Below are 24,509 nucleotides of genomic sequence, written 5' to 3'. Positions count from 1 at the left end.
TGTCTGTCTGTCTGTCTGTCTGTCTGTCTGTCTGTCTCTCTCTCTCTCTCTCTCTCTCTCTCTCTCTCTCTCTCTCTCTCTCTCTCTCTCTCTCTGTCTCTCTCTCTCTGTCTCTCTCTCTCTCTCTCTCTCTCTCTCTCTCTCTCTCTCTCTCTCTCTCTCTCTCTCTCTCTCTCTCTCTCTCTCTCTCTCTCTCTCTCTCTCTCTCTCTCTGTCTCTCTGTCTCTCTGTCTCTCTCTCTGTCTCTCTCTCTGTCTCTCTCTCTCTCTCTCTCTCTCTCTCTCTCTCTCTCTCTCTCTCTCTCTCTCTCTCTCTCTCTCTCTCTCTCTCTCTCTCTCTCTCTCTCTCTCTCAAACAAACAAACAAATTCAAATTTAATGCGTTACGAAAAAATAAGACAAATAGAAATAAATAAATACATTAATTAATAGCAAAACAAAGAATACACAATGAAACCACAATACAAATGTGATAAATAAACCTTAAGCAAAAAGAAAAGTTAAGAACAAATACGTATTAAGGAGATATGACGGCAGAGAGAAATGAATAACAAGCAAAGCACACAACAACAGAGAAGTAGAGAGAGAGAGAGAGAGAGAGAGAGAGAGAGAGAGAGAGAGAGAGAGAGAGAGAGAGAGAGAGAGAGAGACGATGTAAATAAGACTTCCAACTCCCTGTAATTCAGTCCCAAAACGGTGTATAGTAGTGTAATCCCTCCCCCAGCCAACTGCGTTGCAATAACATTGAATCAACGTTGACCTACGTTTAATTTAACGTTGATTTAACGTTCCAAGAGCACGTTTTGTCTGCTAGGATACATTAACAATATGTATATAAATTATATATATTATAATGAAACATTATATAACAATGTTGGTGTGGATTTGTATTTACAGCAAAGCCATTAACACGCATTATTTGTGCGTTTCAGGCAAGTCTTAAGGTTCACAAACTATCTGAGATGTCTATTGAGATTTTGAGGTGATTGGCAATTTACAAGAAACAGGATGCGAGAGGAGGCCGCATGCCACAAACTTCTATTAAATCAATTAATAACAGCTCTGAATTTATCGTAACAGATCACGACATAGCTAGCCTAGGGGAACATCAAAATAAAAACGTAAGCAAATTTATTAAAAAATTCAGATAAAACCATATATGGCTGCCTTTAATTTAAACTTATCTAACATCAGTCACCTTAATTATAGGTAGCAGGCTTGACTATGTAATTGGTCATAACTTCATCAATAATGCTGTCCGCGAATTGAGTGCATACGAACTAGCTATAGTGATTATTTCGCAAGCCTAAGCACATACAGTCTGGCAACTGTTGTGGAATGGATCTCTGGGAACGCCCAGAGGACCTTGATAGGCCTAAATACAGGCTTCCTGTCTCCCCTATGAGAAACCGTATATATTGCTGAACCTATTATACCATCACTGTACCCCCGCGATAACAGCTTGACGATTAAATGCAACCTCAGAATACTGAAAAGAATTACTGAACCAAAAATTGTACCACTTACCGGCTATTCATGCCCGTGCCACCTCTTGGGTGGCTTAATCTTTATCAATTAATCAATCAATCATCATCAATGTTAGCTTACATATGTGGTTTCCCATTGTTCGGGGATAGGCATTCTGCTAGACTTATCGAATGCCAGAAATGAGAGGAATGGTGTCAAACCAATTAGCACATAAGGCATTTGAGATTACAGGAAATTAATTAAGACGGCAACTGCATGTTGGATCTTGATCCAACTAATTATAAGACTGGGGAAACAGAAAAGGTCTCCTGTGAGCAATAAAAGAGGGAGCTGTGCTGGCTATTTTCTGTAAAATATATATAATACGTCATTGGAAGCAGGGAGAACTACCAAAAAGTCTGAACACTGCTAATATAGTTACAATGACTATATAAAAGATCGAGATGGAGTTTTATTTTTTTACACAAATGGGTATAGGAGTAAACGACTTCTGATCACTGTTAGCAGGTTTTAAACTTATCCTTACCATAGTTCATCTCAAGCCTAAGCTTACTAGTTTCCCTCGAACACGATTAGTCTATTGGTTTACATCCAGGGTACCCATTTACTGCTGGTTGAACAGAGGTGAGCAATTAATAATAATAATTTTTGTTTACAAGAAGGTACAATGGGTTTGTGAGATTACATAAGATTTGTATTTTTCCATTCTTGCAAAGCCTCTAACACTCAAAAATTTCGGGCAGGTCCTTAATCTAACATATCAAATACAAATCAAATCAAATGTTTATTCAGGTAAAAGTACATATATAGAGGATTAGTTACAAACATAATGTTGGATTTATAGATAGAGCTAGTACATACAATACCTAAAGCCACTAGTAGGCATAGCGTTTCGGGCATCAGGTAAGATGGAAAGGTACGCTGTGGCAAAAATTTATATCAACATATAACTACACTATAAATTGACAGAGGTGGTGACTGGTGAAGATATATGTCTTAAGTACTAATACTGGGAGAAGTGGGTAGTACAAGATACAGAGTGAGTTTAAAGCACAAGGTAGGAAACTATGAGGATGAAATTAGGAACTTTTTGGTGTTATTTTTGAATAAGGCATAGAGTGGACACTTTTTTGTATTCATTAGGGAGCGAGTTCAATAGACTGGGTATCTTTATTTGCATGGGGTGTTTACACAGATTTAGTTTGACTGGGGATATCAAAGAGATATTAATAGCTGGCGCCCACCCAGTTCTATTTGGCCTTCGCAATACATCACCAGCATGGGTTCAGAGATGGCCAATTCCAATTAGAGAAAACACAGAAGGGTGGGTACGCTACATATTTTTGGATTGTCAGAAATCCTTCGACACAGTACCCAGGAGACTATTGCACAAGATGAGCAAACATGCGAGGTCTCACAACGGTTGGTACTAAGATCTATCTTATTCCTGAACTGTAGGCAGAGATGTCACGTCGACGTTCCTAAATCTGTTCCTTGTCAGTCTATATCTATCGAATATCATCAGCTGTATATGCAAAGTTGGCCAACATATAAGTATTGCATTCATAAATCTAGTGGAGACGTCATTCAGGATATTTTATACTACATTAAGTCAGACCAATACCGTAATATCTGCATCGCCAGCTTGGAGTACTTATCTAGTTACACACAAAAGAAAACTGGAGAAAGTCCAGAAGAATGCTTCTAGACTTGTACCCAAAGCCGAGAGACACGAATGAGGAGGAAAGAAGTATGGAATTAAACCTTACGTTCCTCAAATTAACTATCCAAATGAGTCACACAGACATTAATAATAATAATAAGAATAATAATTTATAAATACAATGATGCATTGGTTGTATTATATTGATACGTCTTCGTATACTATAGAATTGATAAATTTTTCTTTTTAATAAGAAACGCGCAAAAATGTGGTGTAAAGGTGGGTTCCGTACAAAGCTTCAACCGAAGCAGGGGCCCAAGATCATCTGAAGTTCTTCCTTCGCAAGTGCAAGTGGAGAAGAGGAGACACACTTACAGAGCAGAGAGGAAGGAAGACAGGTGGGAGGGGGATGTGACCCCCAGGTGGATGAGTGATGACTGTGAGGCTATACAACAGGGCGCGTGACTGAGGTGTGGGCGGGAGTCATTGTAGCCTCCTCATGTGATACTGACTCAGCAGTTGCCTGGATTACTGAGGTATTAGCCCCCACGTAGCTACGCCATGGCCAGGCTCTCTCAGTCTACCCTCGATTGACCCCAGGTTCAGGTCAGCTCACTGTGTGTCCGCGGGAGTCGAGTTATCTTCCTGGGCCTAGCTGAAGGTCAGTCTGGTCCTCCCTCTTCCCCCCTGTGTGTGTAGCAGACCATCCAGTGTGACCCCCAAAGGTCAGCAGGTAGTTTAATTGTGTGTATACAGTATATACATAACTACATACGTTGGATTTAGTTATGTTCCTACCACTTGATGCCTCGGGCTGTTCACGAAAGCCAATATAGGTACTCGATCATTAGGCTATAATGTTGTAGATTGCAACAAGGGAGAGATTAGTACTTATGGAATACAAGTACTAATACCTAATATGCCCGGGATGCATCTCGGGCTCCTTCCACCTAGTCGTGCTTGCGGGGGTTGAGCTTCAGCTCTTTGGTCCCCGCCTCTCAACTGTCAATCAACTGGTGTACAGATTCATGAGCATATTAGGCTCTATCATATCTACATTTGAAACTGTGTATGGAGTCTGCCTCCAACAGAGGCAGTGTGTGTGTGAGAGAGAGAAATATGTAATAAATATTATGGAGGAAAATAAGGGAAGGTGAGTATATTAGACTACGGATATTAGAATGGCGGCGTTGAAGCACGAATTTGCAGGAACAAATAACACACACACACTCTCTGTCTGTCTGTCTGTCTCTCTCTTTCTCTGTCTCTCTCTTTCTCTGTCTCTCTCTTTCTCTGTCTCTTTCTCTCTCTCTCTCTCTCTCTCTCTCTCTCTCTCTCTCTCTCTCTCTCTCTCTCTCTCTCTCTCTCTCTCTCTCTCTCTCTCTCTCTCTCTCTCTCTCTCTCTCTCTCTCTCTCTCTCTCTCTGTCTCTCTCTTTCTCTGTCTCTCTCTCTCTCTCTCTCTCTCTCTCTCTCTCTCTCTCTTTCTCTCTCTCTCTCTCTCTCTCTCTCTCTCTCTCTCTCTCTCTCTCTCTCTCTCTCTCTCTCTCTCTCTCTCTCTCTCTCTCTCTCTCTCTCTCTCAGTCTACACCTGACACTTAACACTGCTGGGTTGAGTTTCTCTGACTCCTGGTTGGTGGAAGATGTTGTCGTCCTTTCTTACTTTCTTTTTGGCACTAAACTGAATTATATTATTGAATTTCATTGTCATAATGTATTCACTACTTCCCAGCTTGTTGAATGATTGAGTAAATCCGGACTTTGAAGTAGAGGAACACTTTAATGTGTAAATTAATCTATTCTTGAGTTATGGAGGCATTCGTTAATCTATGACCACGTGATGATATATTTTAAGTCATTAAGCAACTGGGGAGCCGGTGGCTGAGCAGACAGAACACGGACGCGTGATCCTGTGGTCCCGGGTTCGATCCCGGGTTCGATCCCGGGCGCCGGCGAGAGATAATGGGCAGAGTTTCTTTCATCCTGATGCCCCTGTTACCTAGCAGTAAATAGGTATCTGGGAGTAAGTCAGCTGTCACGGGCTGCTTCCTGGGGGTGGAGGCCTGGTCGAGGACCGGGCCTCGGGGACACTAAGCCCCGAAATCATCTCAAGATAACCTCAAGATAACTGCAATATATTAAACAGCGAACGCAAATATACAGAAATTGGTTTCCTATTTTGGTTTATAGTAAAGTTTTAAGGGTTGTCGAGGTTTCCGACTGGCCATTTTCCCAGGAGACCAGCCCACAACAGTCGACTAGAACACCCGAGGAGCAGAGGCATCAGGTGTGAGAGAGAGAACGTGCCCAAACCGTTTCGCCCTCTTTAGATATCGAACTCGGGCCTAATAGTGCGACTCGATTACATACAATATCTTACCTGAGTGTTCCTGGACATACCTATGCATAGAACCCGTCCTCTTGTTATCGTCTGATCGTTAATTCCTCCCCCTTACCTTTGTTGTGTCCTTAACAGTAACTAAAATTGATTTTATATATCCGTGTGTTTGATCAGTTGGAGCCCCATAGGTTTCCGTTGGACTTCCCATTACTTCATCATCATGATTTGGGCTGCGTCATGATTTACGAATTTTCGATTTACATACGTTGGTGAAATTACTTGTTGTCATTTTACGTTATTAAAACGTTATTCACGTTTTAATAATGCAAAGTAGCCTAGCTGGAAGGTTATTCAGCGCTGGGCGTATGTGTCGTATGTGTGGGTTGCTTCCGTTGGTAGGATGACAGGCAGGAGGTAGGTAACGGTTAGACTTGATCTTTGTCAAAAGCCTTCAATAGGAGGTTAAGGGCTGAGCTGTGCAACTGGCCCGCTAGCACGGCCGTGTCTTGACAATGAGATGCTTCAGGACTCGTGCACACCCTCACAGGTCACACCCGCAACTCATAACACTTGACTCATGCGTCACAAGCAACACCTCACACCACAGACAACACCCACACCCTATTGGGGAGTGTTGTACATGCTGCTATGGCGGTGTGTCCACCCACAGGATGAGTGCCGCCGTCCAGTAAACTCGCCTCCCGGGGCAAAATTTGAAAACAAAATTACTCACAGCTCACTCAATTTTCTTACAGTAAATGTTGAGAGGAGACAACAGCAACGACTCTGTCATCTCCAGGAGAGCTCCTTAGACCCAGCCTCTTCCACCGGACAAAATTGACAGTTGATCCTGTTAGAAAATGGCGCTTAAGTCATGGTTTATCTACAGATGGCGACAGGTGAGTGACACTTATATATTTACTGAATAACCCAGATACTATACAATAATGAAGGTTATACACGTTCTAGATAATAACGCAACTAAGAGTAAATCTGCTCCTTTAACGATACTTTTTTCAAGGAAATTTTAAATTGTTTTGATGAAGCTATTGTCCTGCTTGATGAGGTAGTCTCGAGTTGTCACACCAGACAGAAAATGATGGACTAAATTGTCCAGATTTAACCTAACCAAACTGATTTATCCATCCATAGAGAACGTGAATGTTTATGAGCCGCTATGATTTATGGTACATTATATTATATATATATATATATATATATATATATATATATATATATATATATATATATATATATATATATATATATGCAATTGACGATCACAAAACACTGATCATTTTATGCGGAAAGTCCACAGAGAAATATGAAATGAGGTGAACGTTTCGGCTTTGTTAAAGCCTTTGTCAACACCAGACTGACTGAGTCAGTCTGGTGTTGACAAAGGCTTTAACAAAGCCGAAACGTTCACCTCATTTCATATTTCTCTGTGGACTTTCCGCATATATATATATATATATATATATATATATATATATATATATATATATATATATATATATATATATATATATATATTCTAAAATTCAAGTTACAACAACCACGTGCTATTGGTCACGTCTTGTCATTAACACTCGCCTATAATAACGTTCAACACCACAGTAGACAGTGGTACTGTTTATACCAAGCAGTAAACAGGTCCTCTGGAGGTAGGGGACTGTTGTGGGTTGCGTCCTGAGGAAGGTCGATCTGTAGTTGGCCAAGAAAAATCGCGGCCAAACTAATATTGGCTTCCTATCTCCGACATAGAAAAACCAACCATTGCTTTCCGCCAATAGTTAATGTTTTCCAGGTGTTTGCAATGCACATTAGTGTCTTCCACGGACACTAAAGTGCGTCGTTAAGTGCATCGTTTACTTTACCAGCAAATCATAGGCGTCACATGCACACGATAAGCAATGCAATGCAGGGACTTCAAGTGTTTAACAATCCAATTGCTACCGTAGGCTCCTTGTACTCCTCAGACTTCAAGTGTTCAATGATCCGAGTGCTTCGTGGGTTACTTTCACTCGACAGACTTCAAGAGCTCGTATGGGGTGAGAATAGCTTGAGCTACCTCATCCCTTTGTGTGTATTTTACCTCAATAAACTTATTTCAATTTCAATTTCAAGAGCTCGACGATTCGAGAGTTTCTGTTGGTAACGGATCTGAACCGCTCTTGGTCGTGAAGAGAACATAAAGTAGGATGTTTTTCTCTTGTTTATCGAGACGTTTATCGGTGTTTTGTCTTGAAAGGCGTTAAATAACCGTCTAAGATTCATTGAGGTTCTTGCGCGTGAGCTGCGTCATAGAAAATGGAAAGGGGCTGAAGGTGGTATCCGTAATGCTGTATTTACATGCTTAACTCTTTTGTTTTCTGTTGGTCATGTGCGTAGATATGCGCATCGTGCGTGGTGGTGTGCGCAGTGCTGTGCACAGGGATGGTGGTGGGCTGGTCGGTGGAGGTGTCCCGCATCATGGAGGACCCCAACACCAACTTCAACTTAACTATCAACGACCAGGAGTGGCTCGGTAAGTGAGATGTGACCTGCGCTACACCTTCCCTTACCAGGCTAGTGAGTTGCAAGTCAGGTCAAGCTCGGGTATGATTAAGTGTTAGCGAAGTCCACGACAGCTGAAACACAGCTCAGGTTCACGACAAATCAAATCTTGGTCAGCCCCAAGCCAGGTCAACCTTCAAGCTACAGCCCCAAGTCAGATCAGCCCTAAGCCAGGTCAGCACCAATTCAGGTCAGTCCCAAGTCAGGTCAGCTCCAAGTCAGGTCAATCCCAAGCCAGGTCAAAGACAAGCCAGGTCAGTTTCAATCTAGGTCAAACACGAGTCAGGTCAGCCCTAAGACAGATCAGGCCCGAGCCAGATCAAACCGAGGATATATGCTATCCAGTTAACCTAAATCAACAAAGCCTATGACACATATTTAGACTGAGGGGATATAATTAAGCATTATGCAAGCAAAATATTGTGTAATACCAATCGTCTACTGGCAACTGACTTTAATTTTTGGACTGACTATGCAGAAAATGCTCAACACTGAATTACCATGTGATATGTTTACACTTGTAAAATCAGGGGGGTAGAAATAGCCTAAGCTGCTCGGTCTATCCCTTTGAGGTGTATTTGTTTTTCTTGTCTCAATAAACATACTTGAACTTGAACTTGCCAAACATTTCTGATACGTCCATATTATTATTATTATTATTATTATTATTATTATAACAGCTCCAGGGACGCAAGTGCGTTCATTCTTGGTCGTATCTGTGTGGATACTGGAGTCTAGTATCTTATTTTCCATGTATACACACACACTGTCCATGTATCTGTGCGTATGGCCACTAAGTGTGGCAATGGCGTTTGTTTGCAGTGCTGATGTGTTCACCTACATGTGCTTGTAAGGTCGTGCATTAGCGCCTGTCTTCCGCTTCCCAAACACTTCTTTGCCTAATGCAAAAACTCGGTTCCCATGTTTTGATTTTCACATTTACATTCAAAGTTGTGTGTGTGTGTCTAGACCGCGTAGCGTATCTGTGTATGTGTCCAGACAATGAGATATTTTTTTTGTTTTTTTTTTTGAGATATATACAAGAGTTGTTACATTCTTGTACAGCCACTAGTACGCGTAGCGTTTCGGGCAAGTCCTTAATCCTATGGTCCCTGGAATACGATCCCCTGCCGCGAAGAATCGTTGTTACAACGTTGGTACGTTGTTAAGTACACATTTTACTGTTGCGTTAAACAGAGGCTACAGTTGAGGAATTGCGCCCAGTAAATCCTCCCCGGCCAGGATACGAACCCATGACATAGCGCTCGCGGAACGCCAGGCGAGTGTCTTACCACTACACCACGGAGACTGCAATGTTTTGTATACTTATGTCTGTGTCCAGTGTAGCTTACCCCTTGTGTCTGTATGTGTTGAGAGTTATAGAATGGTGTGTGTGTGTGCCGGCAGTGTCTTGCGCAGGTGTGATGGCCATCTTCTCGACGGCTGCCAGCGGGATGCTGGTGGAGGCTGTGGGTCCTTGTCGCTTGCTGGGCTTCGTTCTCCTGCCGGCGACCATTGGCTGGATCCTCATGGCTGCCACAGACTCGCTGCCCTGGATCTACGTGGGCAGAGTCGTCACTGGCGGCGTTGGATTTATGGTTACTACCGTGGCACAGGTGGGTGGTGATGGTGATGTAGGTGATGGTGATGTAGGTGGGTGGTGGTGATGATGGTGATGCAGGTGGGTGGTGGTGGTGATGGTTGTGTTACCTACTCTAACTCAACCAATCCAAGAAATGAAAGAAAATGTTTTCTAGAAGCGCGCAGACACTAAAGTAAATATATTTGCTATTACATCTCCCAAAATCCAGTCATTATTTTCAAATAAAACTCTCATTAACATTCAAACATCACATCAAACTGTTTATAACGTTAGGTCTGACTGGATTAGGTTATACTAGGTTAGGCCAGGTTGGATTTAATGTTGTTAAGGAGGACTGGATTGAGTTAGATCAGGGTTGGGTTAGCATGCGTAGGCTACGGAGAACTGTTTCATGTACGAAAACAAAAGGATACAGGCGTATCCTCCCCACTACAGCCTCTGCTGGCGGAGATGTGCACCGCTGACGTGCGCGGTCTGCTGTCATCGCTGCCGGAGATGATGGTGAGCGTGGGCATGCTGTTGGTGTACGTAATGGCTCGCTTCCTCGACTGGCAGAACACCACCCTCGTCTGTGGCCTCCTCATCTTCCCCGTCTCCGTCGCTGTTCTCTTCGTACCCGAGTCTCCTTACTGGCTCCTCAAGAAGGGCAAGGAGAAGATAGCTCTCAGGTGAGGAGCTCTAGAGGGAGGGGGAAGACCTCTCTACTGTTCTGGAGATAGATATAGGGTGGTATAGATCTTCCTAGTAGAGTTGTACAAATCAGGAGTTTTAGAGGAATAAGATCTTTTTTACTGCCGATGGAGGAAAGAGTTCTTCATATGGCCCACAGGTAAGGAGTTTGAAATGTAGTGGTGAAAGAGTCCTCCTGGTCCAGGGAGGCTAGACTTCCTGGACTCAAGAGTGCAGACTAGAGGAATAATAAGAGGTTTTAAGAACTCTTGGTTCAGTGGTTTTACAGATTGCTGTAGAGTCTAGACTAAGTTTTCCTAAACTTGATCGGTGACCTAAAGGCAATCTTTCATTGACCGTTCCTTGTAGCGAGTAGGAGAGTAAGTTGTTTAAGCTGAGAGATCAAGAGCAGCAGCGAGATACAAAACGCTTGTCTGATGCAGGGCTCTGATGCAGCTGCGGGCCCCCGAACATGACGTGGATGCTGAGCTCAGCACTATTCGTGACTCCCTCGTCCAGCAGGCCCAGCACGGCTCCTTTCTGCAGCAGGTGAGAGAGAGAGAGAGAGAGAGAGAGAGAGAGAGAGAGAGAGAGAGAAGAGAGAGAGAGAGAGAGAGAGAGAGAGAGAGAGAGAGAGAGAGAGAGAGAGAGAGAGAGAGAGAGAGAGAGAGAGAGAGAGAGAGAGAGAGAGAGAGAGAGAGAGAGAGAGAGAAAGAAAAAGATAGAGAGGGAGAGAAAGAGAGAGAGGGAGCAGACAGACAGAGAGAGGGGGAGCAGACAGAGAGAGGGGGAGCAGACAGAGAAACAGAGAGAGGGGGAAGCAGACAGAGAAACAGAGAGAGGGGGAGCAGACAGAGAGACAGAGAGAGGGGGAGCAGACAGAGAAACAGAGATAGAGAGAGGATGTGAAAAGAAAAAGATGTACTCCATGTAACAACTAATGAGAACCTCACATTCCCCTTTACCTAAACAGTTCCGTTCACTGAAGGAGCCAGGAAACTACCGTCCGGTGGTGCTGGTAACGGTCATCTTCATCCTGCGGGAGCTGGGAGGAGCCATGGTCATCTTCATGTACTCCGTCTTCTTCTTCGTCAACGCTGGGGTCTCCATAGACCCCTTCACCTGCTCCGTTCTGGTGGGCATCTGCCGTCTGCTCTTCACACTCATTTCTGCCTCCATCATCGACAGGCTTGGACGGAGACCTCTACTGATCACCTCCTCCATCATCTGTGGTCTCGCTCTCTTTGTCACTGGTGAGTTAATGTTGAGGTGTTGGACTTAAGGCCAATATCCACCTCTGGAGGATTATTAAGGTCTATATCCACCTCTGGAGGGTTATTAAGGCCTCCACAATGACTTATTGGCCAACCAGCAGTCATATTTTGATCTCACCAAGGCATACATGAGCCCTGGGGCTAGTCAGAACTGGCGTGGAATTGGGTGGTTTTATAATAGTGGCATGTTTTAAGGGTGTTGTGAAAATAGTTGTGGTAGTGGTTAGGTTTGGTACTTAGTGATAGTGGTAAATTACTTGTGGCTGTGTGGTGATGGTGTGGTAGCAGCAGTATGGACGCAGGAACAGATCATGGTTGCGGTGGCATGAACGTGGTAGTTGTGTAGTTGCTGACTTTGCGGTGGTAGTCGTTAGTAAGCATGCAACGGTGTAGGCATGAACGTATTTCCAGATTCCTCTCTATAATCCCTCTCCTTGACCCATGGTGCAGGCGGCGTGCTGTACTCTGACGATCAGGGGGTAGGCTGGGTGCCGCTCACAGCAGTGATGGTCTACGTGGCCTCCTTCGGTCTGGGAGCCGGACCTGTCCCTTGGATCCTCCTAGGGGAACTCCTGCCCACGCCTGTACGCTCCCTCGGCGCCTCCATCGTCACCAGCATCTTCGTCATGTCCCTATTCCTCGTCACTCAGGTCAGTATACCACATATCATTCTGGTTTTACCGTAGTTAACGCTGGTTAATACGCCATTCTCTTGTAGTAGTGTGACTAACTTCCGTTTTTTATGGCCGGTGCTTTAAATTTAACCCACCCTCGTGAAATGATGGTACTTTTGTAACTGTGGTCGAAAGTACCAATAAGTAGTAATGGAGCCCCAGTTAGTTTAGTTTGTTTATTATGCACCCCATACCCATCTTGTGGGCGGTGGTGGAAAGGGTTTCAGAGGCACATAATGGGCTCAGGGACTGAACCACACAATTCATTTAGCTAAGCAAGTTGCAATCTTGATGAGCTAGTTACAAAATTCAATACACATAGTCACATCAACAATGGGCTCGAGACAGACCACAAGTAGTTTCTAAATTAAATATGTGGAGAGCTAGTGTCACAATTGATATGTTTGTCCTGCACACTGCCCTCCCTCTAGTGGGCAGCGGTGGATAGGTTACAATCACTCGGTTACTACCTACAGTTAGCAAACTGGGGATATTTGGCTAAGATTTCTGGTAGCAGATAATTTTGAATTAAATATTTACACATCTCTTGAACATTTGTTATAGAATTGTCTCTGAATTCACATATATTTTCACACTACATCACATAGTGACTGAGGGTGTGCAAATAATGTTGTTGACACAGTAATGTAGCCTCAGTAACTGCGTTTTGTACATTGTCTATAGTCCGGAAAAAATAAAGGTTAAAAATCTAAATATTGCCAGGGCTAGTATAGTACACATATGTACTATACATGCCTCAGATACCATTACGCCTAGGATGGTTAGGTTAGGTCTGATTAGCAACATAAATATGAAAAAGATTTCCAGTTTGTCCAAATTCAAAGCCTCAAAAGTCTACTTTCCAGTGGTCCATCACGCAATATTTGGACTTTCGAGCACATCGTTACTAGAAGTATTTTCATTCTAGAAGGATGGGCTGTTTATATTATCACAAAGCGTTTTGTATTGGGGTTTGTTACATGAGAGTGTGAATTCAAATATTTTAGTGATTTATTATGCACCCCATACCCATCCCGTGGGCGGTAGGGGAAAGGGTTACACTTGTATATAATAAATCATTACACCTCTGGGTTGCTTCCGTTACCGAGATAAGTATAAAGCGATCATCAACAGATAATGCCAAGAAGGGCGTCATTTAATTCGGCCCGTCAGTTGTCACTAATATTCTCTCCTGGTTGTCATGTGCAATTAAAAAAATACAGTTTATACTACCAGAAAAGTTACGGCGAGTTTCTGTCCTCGCGTGTTTCTCTCTCTCAGGTTTTCCCTGAGCTGACCGTTGTTATGGGGCTACGGAACGCTGTCCTTGTCTTCGGTGCCTTTGAAATCCTGCTGGCGCTGGTGGTGTTCCTCTTCCTGCCGGAGACCCGAGGCCGCACCCTGGAGGAGCTGCAGAACGCCTTCGTCGGCAGCTCCGCCCTCACACCCTTCTCCCACGCTAGCCGCGAGGGATACGCTCCCGCCTACGGCAGCACCTTCCCTTCAAGTTCCCAGATAATGGAGAAGGTTCGCTAGGCTTGGGTAACCTCGTCTAGACCTGGGTGACCTCGTCTAGGCCTGGGTGACCTCGTCTGGGCCTGGGTGACCTCGTCTAGGCCTGGGTGACCTCGTCTGGGCCTGGGTGACCTCGTCTAGGCCTGGGGCGACCTCGCCTAGGCCTGGGTGACCTCGTCTGGGCCTGGGTGACCTCGTCTAGGCCTGGGGTGACCTCGTCTAGGCCTGGGTGACCTCGTCTGGGCCTGGGTGACCTCGTCTAGGCCTGGGTGACCTCGTCTGGGCATGGGTGACCTCGTCTAGGCCTGGGTGACCTCGTCTGGGCCTGGGTGACCTCGTCTAGGCCTGGGTGACCTCGTCTGGGCCTGGGTGACCTCGTCTGGGCCTGGGTGACCTCGTCTAGGCCTGGGTGACCTCGTCTGGGCCTGGGTGACCTCGTCTAGGCCTGCGTGACCTCGTCTAAACATGGACGATCCCAACCAGTCTTGAGTAACATAGCTAAGGTACAAGTGTCCGGAATTCACCTACTGACCTGCCTGCGACAAAACTCTCGCCACTTTAACTGGTAACAGTAATATTAAGGTATCCTACTGCACACTGTTAATATTTTAAAGTATTAAATGAGTGTGTACCCAATAAAGTGGAATGAATGGCATTTGGTTAAACATAATATTGGCGGTCTTTTGCTGTCTGGTAGAACGCGCGTCTTAGAGATTAACTATAATTGTTTAAGAAATTTAAATTTCATTAAATATCACATATTACCAGAAATCTTAAGCCAAATATCTCAAGTTTGTCTACTGTGAATAGTGTATGCGCTATTAACCAATAGGTGAATGCACTGTAACCGTTCCACCGGCCACCACTGTGGGGTGAATGATTATGTAACTAGGCTACCGCAAATGTAAATGACTTAGCTTAAAGATAATCGAAATCTAGTATCTGATTCCATTATGTGACTGTAATCTTTCTGCCACTCACCCACAAGATGAGGGGTAATTGGTCCTTAATAAACTTTAAACTAAAACTCCAAGTAAGAAATTAAGATTATATGCATATTGCCATTTTCAGCTTGTAACCCGAACCTTCGGGATCAATAAAAAGTACAGTATTTCAATATTTTTTTGGGTACCTTGCTTTGAAAATATAGTCTGAAGGTGTTTCATAGGCTTCGCCTCCTTGTCTATAATGAGACGTCATTGTATTATGTTCAAAACTTACCATTGTGTGGTATTCGTCTTCTCATGTCTTTCTAGCATTAATTTTAATAATATAAAAAAAAATAGGTATATAATAAGGCTTGAGAAGCCCTGTTGTATTTGTTTTGGTTTAGTATATTTATAGAAAAGGCTTTCTCTGTTTTGGAATGCCTCGATAATAAATGTTTTTAACTGGTACGCACTTTTTTTTTAATTTGTTAATGCTGAATTCAATCGTGCCACCTTTTTCAAATTTCATGAAAATTTACACCAAATAAACTTTCATATTTCTTGAACTTATATTAATCCCTTGAGATTGTGCCTATTGGCTCGTTTTTTTTTCATCGTAAACATTCCCCTTTTGAATATATTCTTTTGTTAAATCTGTCTCCACCAAAAGGTGGCTGTTCTGATCCTTCTAAATATACAGTACTGTGATAGATGTGTTTGAATCTATTCCAAAGTTTCTTAGAAGCCTAGTTATAGAGAGCTAGCAATTTTCCTTTGACATACGTCCGTGGGATGATCTGCTGGAGCTCTCGTCTTTGGTGTAATTCCGTAAGACTAATTATCCTGGTAAACATCTGTGTGTGTGTATGAAAGACTAATTATCTTGGTAAACATCTGTGTGTGTGTATCCTGGTAAACATCTGGGTGTGTAAGACTAATTATCCTGGTAAACGTGTGTGTTGCAGGATCGATGTATCACGCGCAGATATATATCAGGATAAAATTAATCCTACTTTAACTTTATAGGAGCATTTAGTGTTACTGTATTTGGAGTATTTGCAACAATCCTTGCGGATATTATTTGTATTTCACTCCGTCCTCCACCCAGAGACAATAGTGCGTACACTGACTATCGCCGACGATAATAAGTCAGTATTTGACTTGTGCATCTGGCAGTGAATCATTTATACCAATGTGTCCTCAGGCTAGGCTCGTTAAAACGGCGGCCGTCCCCCCCCCCCCAAGACGCCTTCATCAATTTTAACATACTCTGGATTAAAAATGTTATTCTCGTCTGTAAGTTAATAATTTTATAATTAAAAGTTCTATATATAGTTAGGGGTAGATTAGGTTTGGAGTTTAGGTTCTGTTGGCGATTATTTGTATTTAAAATACGTGGGTGAACCACTTTTAGCGTTGGGATTCGAGCAGAGGACGTCACCGAAGCACTGTTCGAGAAATATTCGAACGTCATTAGTTGGGAGTCGTGTGTAAACAATTTTTCATTCATAAACAGGGGGTTTGTGGTTGGATTAACGACACGAGCCTGGCCTGAGACCAGGTTAAATAATTACCAACAGAACCTAAACACCTAACCTAATCTACGCCTCAGTATAAACACAACTTTAATATATAATAATATTAATATATACATATGAGAACAAACCCATTTTTAAAACAATAAAATTTATGAATGCGTCTTGGGGAACGGCCGCAGCTTTAACAAACCAGAGAACGGATTGAAATGAAAATAATTGCCACCACAATCTAAACATCTAACCTAACTAACGCCTAAAAACGCACAATGTGCTAATATATAAATAAATATTCAATTATATTTTCGAAGATTAATATTGTTAATGCACAGTACGTTAAAATTGATGAATGCGTTTTGATGGGTGTGTGGGGGGGTTGACCGGTGAATGGACGAGCCCAGCCTGAGGACGGGTTACCCTCTATCAGTTACTCTTCCCAGGGGCAGCCACCAGGTAAGGCCGAGTTGTGTTGTCAAAGGTTCAATCTAGACAGTGGGGATTTTTCTTGTGAGCTGATCGTGTCATTCTTAGCTCCGTAGAGGCCCTTAACAACAGCATAGTGTTTTGTCAAATTTAAATGAATCGATAAACTTTTAGTCGTACTGAAATGCAGGCGACGGTTGTCAAAACCGGCCAGCCAGCGCTCGCTAGTTCCAAATTCAAGTATCGAAATTGTACCCCTCAAGGTGAAAAAGATAAAGAATGAACCTGGACAATTACGGTGTTTGTATGGAAGCATGATATCTGGATTATCAAAAGGCAATAGTTTACATGTATATTGTGACGGGTCGGTGGCGAAGGATGGCAGGGCAGGGCAGGGTGTGGTGTCCTAATAAGGGAATATACCGAGTTTGGAACTATGGACAGGAAAATTGAACTTCGACTTGGTGATCCACACAAGCTGAACTGCAGACCATTCTGGCTTGTTTGAAGGAAGTACGTCAAGACGAAAAAGATTTTTTGGATTTGTAGATAGCCGAGTAGTACTCGATTCCTTAGTCGAAATCCAATCTTCATGTCCATAATTGAGGATTGTAAGAAAAGTATGAGATATGGTGAAAGGTCCCAAAGTGAAATTCATGTGGATTCCATCTCATATTGGAATAGTGCTCACCTAGGTGGCGGATGACTTGGCCAATCGCGCCACATCAAAACTACAAATTGACATTGAATGTGTTTTAACAATGCGACAAATAAGAAACAAAGTTAGAAATACTAGGGCACAAATAGAAGTGGTATGGAGAGGTATAATGTAGCAGGGAAGTCAAACCATGCAACACTACATGTATGCGAGTTAAAATATTCATTTCACTTAAAGTAACATGAGAAATGCTTCGAGTGACTATATATGCGACTCAGGCTTGGGTACAAATATTACTGGGAGTATGGAATAGGTGTTAATGAGAATAAACGATGTGTAAACTATGTGGTATGTTAGTCTCACACCCTCACTCAATGTTCTTAATTGCACGTTGATTAATGTATATAGAAACAGTGATAAGGACTGTTCCTGAACAAATAGCCTTGATGTGTAATAACGGAATGATTGGTGATATTCTAGAGATAAAAGAATTTTGCACCAAGATTGTAACTTGGTTGAATTGTCTGAATATGTATTGCAAATAGTCTGTGTACCTAGTCATAAAAGTATTTGTGTACACGTCTGGTAACATACACATTTCTTCCTTTACACATGCAGTATGTTTATCACTCAATGTTCGGTAATGTGCTTATTGTTTGTCATGTCTATACTTGTATGAACACGTTGTACTGAAAGGAGTGAGACTAGCGGACTTACCTCATCCCTTTGTGTGTATTTGTACGTCGATAAACTTATTTCAATTTCAACATGACTTGGTGCCTTCTATTGATATTAAGTCAAGACTATATTTACAGTCACGTAGCCTCAACCCTTGCCGTGTAGGTGCTGGGAGAGGCTGCGTAGTTTGGTCTCTTTCCCCCCCTCCCCCCCCCGGGCATGGGGGGAGGGGGCGCTGCCAAATATTTTATTCCAATTTCATTAATTTATGAATTATTACCGATATAAATCACTTATTAATTAATGGTGTGTACTTAATTAAATGTTTGTTATACCTCTGGTTTCATTATATATAATTAAACGTGTAATTCTTCGAACCTAAATGTAGTATGGTACCACATGATTTAACTGTGTAGGAATTTCACACAAGAGTGTGATAGTCTTACGAGGAATTAAAAATCCATGTATATTGGATTTATTGTAATCCATTTTTTACATAATTTTCAAATCAATGTCGCCCAGACACTTGTTCACTTGTGTGTCCGTGTGCTCTTGCCGTAAGATAAGTCTTTCCCCCTCCCCCACCCACCACTTTTGCTAATCCAAATTAACATATCCTGTTCTTAAATATTGTAAATGCTTTCCCGAGAAATTATAAATGATTTAAGACGTTTTGAGAAGAGATGGCAGCAGTGTGGTCCGGTTATCAACACAACACTTTGTGGACCAGCCAGAGGCTTAGGGGCCCGCGCAGGTATATCCCTGCGCAAAAAAAAAAAAATGGACTTTGTCCATAGTGAGTTGATCAGCTGCTTCTCCCATTTAAGGCAACTAGATGCTCCGCGGCGCCGGTTCCCTCAAGATGTCGATTCCCATCTTCGCTGGTAAAGTGGCACTTGTCACAGGTAATGTTTCAGAAAACTGTTGTGATAAACCTAAATACATTTTCTGCTTTCCCCCATGAACAGTTAAATGATCAGTTACACTACATTTAATGTAGTGTAACTGATCTCTTAACTGTTCATGGTCTCCAGTTATTGCGCACTCGACCAGTGTAAACTATCGTTTTCAACACGATTGTGAGTTGGGGCACTATACCCATACCCAGGGGAGGGTGGTCATAGTATCCAATAGCATCGGAAAATAATTCAACGTTGAATCAGCGCCACTCTTGGCTATTGTGCCGACTGAGACAACACTTCACACAATATTATTAATGTTACCACAAAGCTTCACGAACACGTCATTTATCCAAAACTGTTGTTTGGCGTGAAGCCTGCGAGGAATATTATTGCTTGCAAGTGATTTGTTTCAACAAATTAAATATTAACTTGGTGTGTGTGGCAGAGAGGGGCTGGTCCTCTGCCACACGCCCACCACCACCACGTCCAAAGGTGTGGTGGTGCTGCTTGACACGGTTTCTCACTCTCCCACTCTGCGTAGCCTCTCTCTTTGTTTTATATATTTACATACATTATTTATATATATATATATATATATATATATATATATATATATATATATATATATATATATAAATAAATAAATAAATAAATATATATATATATATATATATATATATATATATATATATATATATATATATATATATATATATATATATATATATATATATATATATATATATATATATATATATATTATATATATATATATATATATATATATATATATGTCGTACCTAGTAGCCAGAACGCACTTCTCAGCCTACTATGCAAGGCCCGATTTGCCTAATAAGCCAAGTTTTCATGAATTAATTGTTTTTCGACTACCTAACCTACCTAACCTAACCTAACTTTTTCGGCTACCTAACCTAACCTAACCTATAAAGATAGATTAGGTTAGGTTAGGTAGGGTTGGTTAGGTTCGGTCATATATCTACGTTAATTTTAACTCCAATAAAAAAAAATTGACCTCATACATAATGAAATGGGTAGCTTTATCATTACATAAGAAAAAAATTAGAGAAAATATATTAATTCAGGAAAACTTGGCTTATTAGGCAAATCGGGCCTTGCATAGTAGGCTGAGAAGTGAGTTCTGGCTACTAGGTACGACATATATATATATATTTATTAAATAAATAATATGCGTTGGAGTTGTGAATGGAGGCGACTACTTCCACTTATAGTGCATCCCACTTCATCACCCGTACAAGTGGTAGTGATAAGGTCTGATAGTGTGCCCTTGAATAAGTGATGGTGACTGATCTAGTATCTCCCACTTCAATAACCCCTGCATCATCATGATCACTATTTTACCCGGCAGCATGCAGGCGTGATTAAATCAGGATTGTGGTTTGTTGATCTCGGCTAAATAAGGATATAAAGGTAAAAATTAACTATCTGTAAGAGATTATCTTATTTTCACGATTGCGAGACCACATGCTTGGCAAATGATCTAATTACCAACATCAATATGGAACACTTGTTTACTGAGAATTACACTACTGTATATATAATGTAGTATTTCCTTGTAAAATTGATATATACAATGTAAATCATATAGTATTTAATAAAGATGCAAGAAAAAAATTACAATCTCTCTGCAGCCATTAATAAGGCATTCACAATGCCCTATGGGTAACGCTAAATCAATATGGTATAAACGTTGATTCAATACCAGTGGTTATAACATGCAAGAGAAATATTAACTGAACGCAGAATTAACGTCATCAGCGTTGATTCTGCATCGAACCAACGTCACTCTTGGACGTTGTACCCACCGAGAAGTTACATCAACGACATTTGCCCTAGATTTGTACCAGGGGTTAAAGCTAGGTTCCGTTGATGTAGAGTAATGCCAAGTTCCGCTGGTGTTGCAGATATTGACTAATGCCGGGTACCACTCGTACTGCAGGTGGCGGAAGCGGCATCGGGCGAGCCATCTGTCAGGTGTTGGCCAGGGACGGTGCCAACGTGGCTGTGGCTGACATCAATCTCCAGGGAGCCCAGGAGACTGTCAGCATGTTACCTCGTAAGTCCGTTCCATCGTCAGCATGTTACCTCGTAAGTCCACTCCACAGTGGACTTACGAGGTAACATGCTGACGGACAATTCAACGCCTAGTGAGCATGAACGTTGATTCAATGTTGAACCAACGCTACTCTTAGATATTGTGCCCACTGGGAGTAACAGTAAATCCATTTAAATTGTACGTTGTTTGCCCAGATTTACCCGGGATTTTCCCCGAGCAAATTTAGGCAAACGTCGGTGATGTGACGTTGAATCCTCTGATATTCTCATTCCTCACCAACTCCTCCATCATCATCATCATCTCGTTGCCATCTTTTGAGTTTACTGCGGAACTTGACGGTGCCACCTGCTATTATCACTTTCACCTTCCCACCCCCTCCATTGCAGGTCCCGGAGACCACCTGGCCGTGACCATGGACGTGGCGAGCAAGGCCTCCGTGGACTCTGGTCTTAAAGCTATCACGGACAAGTACCAGGCTCCCCCCAGTCTCCTGGTCAACAACGCTGGCATCGTCAAGCCAAGTCCATTTTTGGACATGGCAGAAAAGACCTTCGTGGATGTGTTGGATGTTAATCTGAAGGTATGTTGAATGTGACTCCAAACTTTGGTGTCAATTTTGTAATACGACTCAGGCCAAATTTCACATCTAAGATTAAAAATAAAATGATTCCTATACGCTGGACAGTAACTGCGAGCATAAAAGATAAATATTTAGGTCCTCGTATCGCTGGGTCAAGATGGTCAACAATCTCTTGAGTGGAGAGGATGATGGAAAGGAGTTTGAGGAGTGAGCAATAACTAGCTTGACTGCATGAAAGGAATATGAGGACAGGAAAGAACCTGAGATAGTGGAAGGGACTGATGTAACGATGTCCTATCCCAAGCACCACTGCCCTCTCGTGAGGGCAGTAGCACTCCAGGTTGTAATTGTTTCTTACTGTGTCGTGTTACAATGGAAAAGAGCGCGTCTGGAAATACTCAGCGCATAGGTTCAAACCCTTATCAAGGACCTTGTGGATTTGTTCATTTCATATATCACGTTATTGTGGTTTATGCGTGTACCATTGCCATATCCCTAGGACCCAATGCCCTATCTCTAGAAAAATTGCCATTCGATATTCTTTATCACTTAGTGAATTCGATATTCTTTATCACTCGCCTTATTTCTCGTATTTGTATCTTGAGTGATATCGCTTTTCGATTATCCCATGACACGGACAATTCTACACAATTTTCCCGGATTGTTCCTAATTGTTGTGGTTAATTAATTAGTTTGTTTAGGCTGAAGCATACAGAAAATCCTCAGCCACCATGGGGCGCTGGTGGCTGAGTAGATAGCACGCTGGTCATATAATCCTGTGGACCGGGGTTCGATTCCCAGCACCTTCACTTTCACTCCTGCCTGCATATCCAGCTTTTGCACTAGCCTCTGTTGTGGTATTGCGTCAAAGGTTGTCTGGCAATCCAAAAATATGCAGTCTGCCCACCCCACCCCCCCTGTCTTTCTTGCCTGATTTTTGTTACCTGGTCGTAGAATTCAATTACTCTTTGGTCCCGCCTCTCAACCGTCAATCAACAGGTGTACAGATTCCTGAGCCTATTGGGCTCTATCATATCAACACTTGAAACTGTGTATGGAGTCAGCCACCACCACATCACTTCCGTGTGTGTGTGTGTGTGTGTGTGTGTGGAAAAAATTAGTTAGTAGTTAGTAACAGTTGATTGAGTGACATTTGAGAGGCGGGCCGATAGAGCAGAGCTCAACCCTCGCAAGCACAACCAGGTGAATACAGATGTGTTACTACGTGTTCCAATGTCTTCACACATGTTCCCTTCCCTACACACCATAGTGAAGTATTTTGTATCACACACACAGGGGACCTTCCTGGTAAGTCAAGCAGTGGTGAAGTTGCTGCTGCAGCAGCCGGGAGCAGCTGGGGGCGCCGTGGTGAATATCTCCAGCCTCGCTGGCCAGGTTGGCTTCAAGAACCACTCCCAGTATGCAGCAAGCAAGGCTGGGGTGATGGCCTTCACCAAGTCTGTGGCAGGAGAGCTGGCCAAGTGAGTTGGGTTTACATTATATAAGGAAATATTTGCCACAAACACACACACACACCAGTCGGAGTCAGTCCTATTGGTTCCATTGCGAGAGAGTCAGGCCCAATAGTGACCCCTCCTGTCAAGTGATAGACGGGGTGAAAGGTGGCTGATAGTCCCTAGATTTCATGACTCGAAAACGTTGAACGTGAATTCAGTATAACATTTTCCGAGACAGATAGAGGGGTATAGAGGGAAGGAGAGGAGAGGGGAAGATGAGTGATAAGGAAGGAGACATGACAGGGAAAGAGGTGGGGCGAGTGTGAGAGGGTAAGAAGGGATATAGACCCGGGCGCTGCTGGGCAACCCCTCCCCTTGTATATTTATATAAATATTTTTACTTTTTGGAAAAAATGGTTATCCACTAGACCTAATTGAACTGTTCAATTTCCAATATTGTTTAATTTTTTTTGTAAATTTCTACTGAATCTAGGACGGGTGTTAGAGTGAACTGCGTCCTCCCCGCCGTCATACAGACGCCCATTCTGACGCCCATACTGACGAGCAGTACTCCTGATTACAGTGACGCTATTGTGGCCAAGGTGGCACTTGGGAGAATGGGCCAGCCTGAAGGTTTGTATTGACCGGCCACAAATATGTATTGCCCCTACACCTCCTCTCTGGCAATTCTCCACATCCTAGTTTCCGTCCCTGATCTTGCCAAACCTTTTAGTTACAAAGGCAAAGCAATCTCAGGTTTACAGTTTATAAGATAAGTAGTGTAATTTTTGGCAACTGTTCAGTCCAAAATTGAATTGTTTCATATTTGTTTTCTTAGCTTTGTATCATTAGCTAGCAAAAAATAATATATTTACTCTGAGTCATACCTAAATATATACATATTCTCTGACACCTTATATTTCTGAATTTCCAATGATTGTATAAAAGAGACTAAGAGGTAGATAGCAAGAGAACGAGAACGAGCCTAAAATTGAGATCGAGAACTAGAGGGATATGTTGATGCTGAGTCTATAATGATCTTCCTGGAAGAAATCATTTTGGTTTCTTCAACAGAGGTGGCCGAGGTGGTGGGGTTCCTGCTGTCAGACAAGAGCAGCTACATGACAGGATCTTGTGTGGAGATCCATGGTGGATACGGTTTGTAAGTGATGCAAAGGAGATCGATCTAGGTCTATGGAAGCCACCCATGAGGTCTATGGAAGCCACCTTCGAGACCTATGGAAGCCACCTTCGAGATCGTTGAGGTAACCACTTTCATAAGGTCATTCGGGCAGACACTGCCATGTTCAACAGACAAATAAAGCATTTATTACAAAATGGAAGTTTTACATTGTCTCCTCTTTTAATATTATCGGAAACATGTTCAATGTAAACAAAATCGACGGAAAAGTTAGGTGGCACAGTGGTAACACTCACTCTGCGCCTTTGAAGCGATCTGGTCTGAGTTC

At 42.5% G+C, this 24,509-nt stretch overlaps 2 protein-coding genes across 3 annotated transcripts; both read left to right on the top strand.

The window, feature by feature from the left end:
* Positions 1-3,521: 3,521 nt before the first annotated feature.
* On the top strand, positions 3,522-15,422 carry LOC123767633 (facilitated trehalose transporter Tret1-2 homolog). 2 transcript variants are annotated; one of them, XM_045757460.2, is made up of 9 exons: positions 3,522-3,811; positions 6,245-6,388; positions 7,884-8,019; positions 9,456-9,664; positions 10,087-10,319; positions 10,764-10,869; positions 11,294-11,573; positions 12,045-12,244; positions 13,550-15,422. In XM_045757460.2, the coding sequence occupies exons 2-9, from the start codon at positions 6,350-6,352 to the stop codon at positions 13,802-13,804; spliced, it is 1,458 nt and encodes a 485-aa protein (XP_045613416.1). In that variant the 5' UTR covers positions 3,522-3,811; positions 6,245-6,349; the 3' UTR covers positions 13,805-15,422. The 2 variants fall into 2 exon arrangements, with proteins under 2 accessions (XP_045613416.1, XP_045613415.1); XM_045757459.2 differs by having other exon boundaries at positions 3,522-3,875.
* A 3,335-nt stretch (positions 15,423-18,757) lies between these two features.
* Positions 18,758-24,378, top strand: LOC123767634 ((3R)-3-hydroxyacyl-CoA dehydrogenase-like). Its single transcript, XM_045757461.2, has 6 exons — positions 18,758-18,911; positions 20,887-21,003; positions 21,390-21,583; positions 22,880-23,064; positions 23,534-23,673; positions 24,115-24,378. The coding sequence occupies exons 1-6, from the start codon at positions 18,842-18,844 to the stop codon at positions 24,204-24,206; spliced, it is 798 nt and encodes a 265-aa protein (XP_045613417.1). The 5' UTR covers positions 18,758-18,841; the 3' UTR covers positions 24,207-24,378.
* Positions 24,379-24,509: the final 131 nt, after the last annotated feature.

This window comes from Procambarus clarkii, chromosome 67, assembly GCF_040958095.1.
Source record: "Procambarus clarkii isolate CNS0578487 chromosome 67, FALCON_Pclarkii_2.0, whole genome shotgun sequence".
Lineage (NCBI taxonomy): Eukaryota > Metazoa > Arthropoda > Malacostraca > Decapoda > Cambaridae > Procambarus > Procambarus clarkii.
This window is presented reverse-complemented; position numbering and strand designations above follow the sequence as displayed.

What these genes read in the sequence shown, in the direction of transcription:
- LOC123767633 (XM_045757460.2), top strand. Translation starts at nt 6,350, where the DNA reads ATGGCGCTTAAGTCATGGTTTATCTACAGATGGCGACAG. An exon ending in TTATCTACAGATGGCGACAG is followed by an intron (nt 6,389 to 7,883) that starts GTGAGTGACACT and finishes TCATGTGCGTAG; the next exon opens with ATATGCGCATCGTGCGTGGT. An exon ending in ACGGCTCCTTTCTGCAGCAG is followed by an intron (nt 10,870 to 11,293) that starts GTGAGAGAGAGA and finishes TTACCTAAACAG; the next exon opens with TTCCGTTCACTGAAGGAGCC.
- LOC123767634 (XM_045757461.2), top strand. Translation starts at nt 18,842, where the DNA reads ATGCTCCGCGGCGCCGGTTCCCTCAAGATGTCGATTCCCATCTTCGCT. An exon ending in TGTTGGATGTTAATCTGAAG is followed by an intron (nt 21,584 to 22,879) that starts GTATGTTGAATG and finishes TCACACACACAG; the next exon opens with GGGACCTTCCTGGTAAGTCA. An exon ending in GTGGCAGGAGAGCTGGCCAA is followed by an intron (nt 23,065 to 23,533) that starts GTGAGTTGGGTT and finishes TACTGAATCTAG; the next exon opens with GACGGGTGTTAGAGTGAACT.